At 37.6% G+C, this 7,708-nt stretch overlaps 1 protein-coding gene across 1 annotated transcript; it reads left to right on the top strand.

The window, feature by feature from the left end:
* Positions 1–90: 90 nt before the first annotated feature.
* hexa (hexosaminidase A (alpha polypeptide)) lies at positions 91–5,810 on the top strand. The gene is made up of 14 exons (XM_014003651.1): positions 91–411; positions 867–965; positions 1,064–1,129; positions 1,303–1,349; positions 2,300–2,410; positions 2,520–2,621; positions 2,737–2,869; positions 3,749–3,929; positions 4,062–4,148; positions 4,231–4,303; positions 4,556–4,730; positions 5,101–5,191; positions 5,276–5,383; positions 5,487–5,810. The coding sequence occupies exons 1-14, from the start codon at positions 138–140 to the stop codon at positions 5,548–5,550; spliced, it is 1,611 nt and encodes a 536-aa protein (XP_013859105.1). The 5' UTR covers positions 91–137; the 3' UTR covers positions 5,551–5,810.
* The last annotated feature ends 1,898 nt before the right edge of the window (positions 5,811–7,708 follow it).

Raw genomic sequence — 7,708 nt, 5'->3', positions numbered from 1 at the left:
TTTTTTTTCCTTCAAAGGGGCAAAAATGAGCTTCCATAGACTTTGGGGTACAATCAAAAACAAAGCTCAGCATAGTCTGTCACATGACTAGATGCACTCATAGACACCTGACAGTAGTTATTTGTATTCAGTTTGACATGAATATGTTCATCATGTGTTCAGTAAAGCTTGGACTTTGCACGTGTATACTTAATAATTTGCTCCTTTGTATTATTCTCCAGAGCAGTCACACATCAGAGGGAGTGTGGCCCTTACCGCAAACCTTCTCCACCTCCATGGTGAGATAYGAACTGAAGCCCCAGTCTTTCCACTTTGGTTACCGAGGACAATCAGCCGCACAAAGGGACTGCTCTGTTCTGGATGCTGCATTTGAAAGATACTTTGCTCTCATATTCTCAAACAACACTGCTGGTGAGTGATACTGTACTGTGTAATGAGATGAGAAATAGGCTACTTCACATGACCTGTCTGTATACTTGTTTAGTTGGACCATAAGTGTCAAATTCAGTCCCATGTTTGTACAACTGTATAATGACAAAAACTGTATGAAAAATAATTTATTATTGTTGTTGACTGTGGATATCATCTGTATATGGTCCAGCAATAGCACAATTTAAACCTAATTGTAAAAGCATGGAGATAGAGAGGGCTCTGTAAGCTTGCTTTGAATGTTTTGTTGTCATTTATGAATGGTTTTTGTTGTGACACAACTCACCAGTCAGCCAGCCTATTGGTGTAACACACTCAATGACAATAGACAGCACTAGGCATGTTCTTTTTTGGCATGTCAACAAGTAACATAAAGGCTATTTTTACATTTCTGTAAAATGTCAAACAACCACAATAATCATACTTATAACCAATAGGGAATGATAAATTCAGTGTGGATGAACCATTTACCCTTGAAATCAACGTTGATCATCATGACTGTGAGAGTTACCCAAAAGAGGACTCGTCTGAGAGGTGTAAGCATTAACACACATAGATTACAGCGTTTAATGTTGTGGTGAAAGCTGGAACAGCCACGCATAACAGAATTTGCTTTGGTTTGTGTGGTTTTTAGACAATCTAAGTGTCTCTACTGGACGAGCCTTTCTGAATGCAGAAACTGTTTGGGGTGCTTTAAGAGGTAAATATTATGGATACGTTATAATAATTGATGGAAGACATTTATATCACCTACAGATGAACAATGCTTAATTTAGTGTTAAAGGTTTGCGTACTCAAGTTCTTTGTGGCTTAAGTGTTCAATTGTCTTGTGAACATACTAATGAATGCTTTTTGTTTATTTTGCTCAAGCAGGTCTGGAAACGTTCAGTCAGTTGGTGTATCAAGATAATGTTGGCTCAGTAAGTCTGACTTTTTCTAATGTTTCATCTCACAAGATGTTTGTGATAAATACATAATCTCCAATACTCAAGCCTGTCTGGTGCAGGCCCTGACGTCAATAAAAATGGACAAACCGACTCTGTTTCTACTGTCCAAATTCAGAGTCAAAATGTCTATTATCAGTTTTTCTTTGGGTACCCCTATGTTGTAATTGTGTAGTCAGATTATCTGTACTAGGAATGTGTGGCTGTACCATCAACCCCACTTAACCACCCTCCAAACTTGCTAACTGACTGTCACTGTGTCAATTACATGGTAGAATCACATTCAAATTTTAAAAACAAATTGAAACTAAACATTAAAAATGTATATTGGAACACACAACAAAATCAGAACCACATGAGTCAACAAAAATCATCACCTGAAACAAATGATCTTCTGTGCATTTTTATATTTTAGTCAAGAAAATGTCCTATTTGAAGGGGTGGGACTCAAAAATTGTACTCCAGCCAGCCACTAATGGTGCCGTATATTCTTAAACTGGATCCAATACGGGATCCAAGTTGAAGCTGAAAAGGGTCCCAGTACACTCTTAAAATCCAGCTCTGTAATGTAAAAGAATAAGTTTGCCTTTATTAAAAATAAAGATGCATCTCAGAAATTTTTTTAAGATGTTGATTCCAGTTTATTCTTGTATGTTCAAATCTTTATTTTTTAAAATAAATTTAACTGTAATTATTTATTTAATTTCAATAAAAAATTATGTAAAAATCATCACTGTTTACGGGTAAGTGGGCAGGACTTAAATCCCCACATCCACAGTGCACAGACTCTGGTTCCAAAAACTTGGGTTATAAAATAATGGGGAGGAGCTCATTCTTTGTGGCTTCAACCTTCAGAATGCAGTTCAGTGTGTAGTTATAGTATGTTGACGGTGTGGCTCATGGTTATCGTGTGTTTTATTTTTCAGTATTTTGTAAATAAGACTGACATCGAAGACTTCCCCCAGTTTCGGCACAGGGGGATTTTACTGGACACGTCCCGCCATTATTTACCTGTGCAGGCCATTTTGAAAACTCTGGTAAAACTCAAACAGCATGATCCCACCTAGTTTGTGGCTTCTGTTTAACTGATTTTATACAGGATCACTGACATATACTGTATATATATATATATTTTTTTCTCAATAGGATGCAATGGCTTACAGTAAGTTTAATGTGTTTCACTGGCACATTGTTGATGACCCCTCCTTTCCTTACCAGAGTCAAACATTTCCAGACCTTTCCGGTAAGGTATGTAAACTGGAGAGAGCTGTCCTGAGATTACTTTTTTGTGTGACTGCATGTGAATAAAAGCTAGCTGGAAATCAGCCTCCGCTCTAACCAAAGATTTCTGGCTCTTTTTCAGGGGGCTTTCCATCCAGTGACTCACATCTACAGGCAGTCAGATGTGAGGAGGGTGATCTCATATGCCAGGATGAGGGGAGTAAGGGTCCTTCCAGAGTTTGATTCACCAGGCCATACACAATCCTGGGGAAAAGGTACAGTTATGAGTCACAATGAGTAGCACCTAAAACAGGATTGGGTGATTATCAAGTCTCTGGTCAAGTAGTCCTTCAAATCTCTCAGCTTTGAATGTCATAAAACACTTCAGAATCTGAATACACATGATTACTGTGCAAATGTGTGTTTTTTTCCAGGAACATGCATAATTAAATTCTTTACCACAATCAAGTATGAAAAGGCTGTGTATATCAAAAATAAATTTAAATTTGCATCATAGCCATTCTAAACACCCTGAAATTGGCTGTTTCAGACACTCCCACTTCAGCACGTCTTCACAACAATGCTTTTGGGGAAGGGTTGCTCTGTGGGGCTGAGCTCCAGGGAGGAGCTTTGTGTAAATAGGCAGTGCTTTGTACCAGCAAGTGTTTAGGCAGCTCCACATATCTACGACAGGAGAGTCAAGGATTTCTCAAACATGCATGAATAAATCAAAGCAACACTCTGGATCTGTTGCTGAGGGAATGACATAACATGATATAAAGCTCAATAAAGTCAGTTTTGCATAATACCACCACTTTTATGTCATATAATTAAAAAAAGGCAAACTGTTGTAGTAAACTGGAAAAGACTGCAGTAATGTGGAGGTTGTCCAAAAGCAATAAGGCTTTAAATTTTGACTTCTCAGGCCTTTTTGTGAAGTTTTTATGTTCTTTCTATACATATTCCTTTGGATTTTCTTTACGCAGTCTGCCTTCTTTCCATATTTGGTTCAGTGGGCATTCTGTCTGTTTTTGTGTTGGCCCTGTTATGAACTTAAGGCATACTGTATCACTGAGTATCCCCACCCACCAACAGTAGGAGTAGTCTGTCACGAATCAACCAAAACCATTGATCTCCATGTATTTGTTTCCCAGGCCAGCCTGGCTTGTTGACTCCCTGCTACAGAAGAGGTGTCCCTTCAGGCACTTTTGGACCTGTAAATCCAGCTTTACCGTCCACCTACCAGTTCATGGCGTCACTGTTTAAGGAAGTGGCATCAGTGTTTCCAGACTCCTATGTCCACTTAGGAGGGGATGAAGTTGACCTGTCTTGCTGGTAGACTAGTAAACCATTAAAATAATAGTACATAGTAAATTTATGGGAATACAATACACTAATATACAAGTGTAAAAACACAGAACTGTCAAAAATCACAAGTACCATATCCCCCACTGCTTGTTTCTGTAGGAAATCAAACCCTTCCATCCTTACATTCATGAAGAAGATGGGATTTGGAGTTGACTTTCCTAAACTGGAAACTTTTTACATGGAGAAGTAAGTTGCAGGGGGAAACGTTTGTAGATAGTTGTGATAAAAAAACGTTCCTTGACACATTAATACATACATGTTTTAACAGAATTGTGAACATTACATCAGCTCTCAACAAGACGTCTGTCGTGTGGCAGGAGGTTTTTGACAATAATGAACGAGTAAGTACCCTCCAACAAATAACTTCCATTATTATTATTATTATTATTCCATTGAGTTTTCAAATGAGGACATACAATAGGCTGTAGTTTGCGATACATATTTTAGTTTTCTGCAAATTTCTTTTAAATGTGTATTGTTTGAACGTTCTGCTCTGGTTCATTGGTTCAAAACGAACTAATTAACCAACAGAGTGTATCATGACATCATGTTAATTTGCAGTATGTCTGATGATGTGCAGCTTTGTGTTGCAGCACACTTCTCAGTCAGTGGTGGAGGTTTGGAAACAGGGCTGTTACCTGTGTGAGGTGCGCAGGGTGACTAAAGCAGGACTCCGGGTGATTCTGGCCTCCCCGTGGTATCTGGACCTGCCAGGACCCACACACAACTGGGCTCGCTACTACACTGTGTGGCCTCTTGCCTTCAAAGGTTCRTAAATATGACACACATGACCAGTTATTTTACTTTTAAAATATGGTTTTTTTTTTACTTTTCAGCCCAACCACAAGATGGCAGCATACACTACTGTTTCTACATCATTAATTGGACAAATCTACATTACAGAGAGTATAAATATAGTAGAGCTGTTGAACTTATCCTGTAATTAAAGCTGGTGCTTGTCTGAACATAGAGGCAATCAAAACAAATGAAAACATTAATTTAAACACAGACTGACTCACTTTGGATTTGAGGTGGTTTGATGAGTCTGAGGTGAAGTTTTTGATTAATGGTCACTCACACAGTCTGTTAACATCTATATTTTACTAATATAAACATGTGGGTTTTTACTGCTTCACAGGAACAGAGGAACAAAAGAAGCTGGTTATCGGGGGTGAAGTCTGCTTGTGGGGGGAATTTGTAGATGCCACCAATCTTGCTCCACGACTCTGGTAAAAGAAATCTCAAAGCTTGAAATACAATAAAATAATGTGTGCGATAAGAATCTAATTATTCTAAAACAAATAAAATCCCAGGCCGAGAGCAAGTGCTGCTGCAGAGAGACTGTGGAGCGATGAGAAGCAGACCTCCAGTGTGAAACAAGCTTTTCCCCGACTGCAGGATTTTCGATGCAGGCTCCTGAGGTCCGTTTGGCCCCTTAAGCACTCGGACCTGACCTACTTCATGAAAACAACATTCTCTCTGTTCTAATGTCTGCTTTTTTACTCTGCTTCACTTCCTGTTCAGGCGAGGGATCCAAGCAGAGCCTCTGGACGTGGGACACTGCAGACATGAGTACCAAGGTGTTTGAAGAGGAACATGCGAGTGTTTGGACATCAGGACTTTAACCTTGGTTAAAAAACATAAAAAAAAAATACAACTATGGTTTTGTGTTTTTTACTCTACAGAAAAAACAAGACTCTTTCTCAGGGACTTTTTAAAAAAGATAAACACTTTTAAACATTATTAACATTACTTTTTATTTCAAAACGTAATGAAATATTCAACCGATGATTAAAAGTAGAGGAATTTCAATTTACTCCATTAATCTGAACTTTTTTTCTCACTAAAGGCAATAAAATGTTATTGTTGTGCTCATCAAATAATGTCTTTTTATGTTTTTCAAGATGAACTTTATCTTCACAGTTATAGTCTTTTCTTTGATTATCAAAGCAACTGGCTTCAATTAAGCTGAGTTTTAGGAAAACAAGTGAACTAGTGGTCGATATGATCCGTTTGTAAGTCTATAAATATTCCAGCATCTCTGATTCATACAGCTTTAATCCACTCTAATCTGCTCCGTTTCCTCCTCTCCTGATCACAGTGTCAGTTGCACAATCTCCTTTTTAAAAACTGTTCTGGCCCTTTAGTTTGCAATTACACCTTAATAAAATAAACACATTTAAAAAGAAAAAGTAACAAATAATCAGTGAATAAAATAAATTAATTTGCATTTAAAATCGGTTTAAGGTTTAATTTATTTTAAATGATCTGCTCCATCTTTCATACAAAATCTTTAAATTATTTATTACATAAAAGCAAATGAAGGTGTTTTTTTTTCTTCTTCTTTGGTCAGCAATGATGTGAATTTTGCACTGCTTAGTTGGCACTGAGACGGTTGAAATGCTCCCTGTGTGGATTACAGTAAATGGCAGCAGATGGGAAAGCAGGGTAATCCCTGGTATCTGCTGACACCTCAATCTCTCTTTTTCACTTGACTTGGAGAAGGGAGAGGTGTGTGCTTAAAAAAAACCTTCTGTGTGACAGTTTTGGTGATGAAAATGTTGGACTGAACGTATCAAAACTTAACTGGAAAGATTGTGAATTGAGCAAATATAACCAAAACGTATGTAGCAGAGGAAACTGATACAGGTCTGCTTTATTTCTAAGCTCACATTTAGATTAAACAAATGAATAAATCATCAGTTAAATGATATTTTTGCAAACTTAACACACCTGCTTTTTGTTCACAACAAGAACAGTGACATGAAAAGTTAATCTTTGACATTAGCTGACAGAAAAGGAGATTATATAAAGAAGCTGCTGCAAAGATTTGTGAACCAGCATTCAAGGGCATCCTCTCAAGGACAATAAATATGTCTTGAACATAATCCCATGCTGCATTGTTTTTTTGTTCTCATCAGGACTCAGATCGTTTTACAAAGGTAAAGGCACATCATCTCTGATTGCTCTCAGACTGATTCCTAAATAAGATGTACATTTGAAGATTAAAACAGTAAATAGTTGACTAGTTTGATGTGACAGGCAACTGAGCCGGGCTTTTACTGGTGACGTGTGTTCAGTCACCTGCAGGACTGTGTGTCATCAGAAAAGTTTCCACTACATATTTAATCACTTGGCTCATGGCTCGCAGGCTAAAGATGATTGAACTGTATCTGCGTCATGAATCACAGGACTTCAGGAGCGAGGGAACGTGTCAGGTAACCCCCCCCACAGAGCAGCACCTCGCTGCTGGGAAAATCTGAATTTTCCAATTAGTGATTGATTACTGGCATTATCAGTGATCAGAAAGGAAATTTTCACCCTGCAGTTCTAAAAATCTCCAAAACTGTTGAAACAGATTTTTTATTTTTTATATAGCCTATTGTCACCTTTCTAAAATAATGGTCTACACCATTTTCTGGCAAAAATAACTTTTTGCCTAAATCATCTTCTCATCCACCGATGGTAAAACACCATCAGTTAGTCAAACTATTTTATTTTACCCCTTTAAGATAATGGCCTATATGTCAAGAGTGTGACTTAAGCTGATTTATTAAGTTTAAGTCCAAATATAATGTCAAATGTCAGCTGTTTGGTTATGTTTTTTGTGTTTCCTGAAAAGAACCTAAAAAGAATTAATTAGGTGATTATTTTTAAGGTGTCAATATAAAGAAAATAATCAAACCTCTCTGACATGTGGGTGAAACTTGTGCTATGTAATCAGACTACTCCTTACAGGGATATAT

The sequence above is a fragment of the Austrofundulus limnaeus genome, unplaced genomic scaffold, assembly GCF_001266775.1.
Source record: "Austrofundulus limnaeus strain Quisiro unplaced genomic scaffold, Austrofundulus_limnaeus-1.0 Scaffold19, whole genome shotgun sequence".
Classification (NCBI taxonomy): domain Eukaryota; kingdom Metazoa; phylum Chordata; class Actinopteri; order Cyprinodontiformes; family Rivulidae; genus Austrofundulus; species Austrofundulus limnaeus.
The sequence above is the reverse complement of the archived record's forward strand: the minus strand, read 5'-3'. Positions and strand labels throughout refer to the sequence as shown.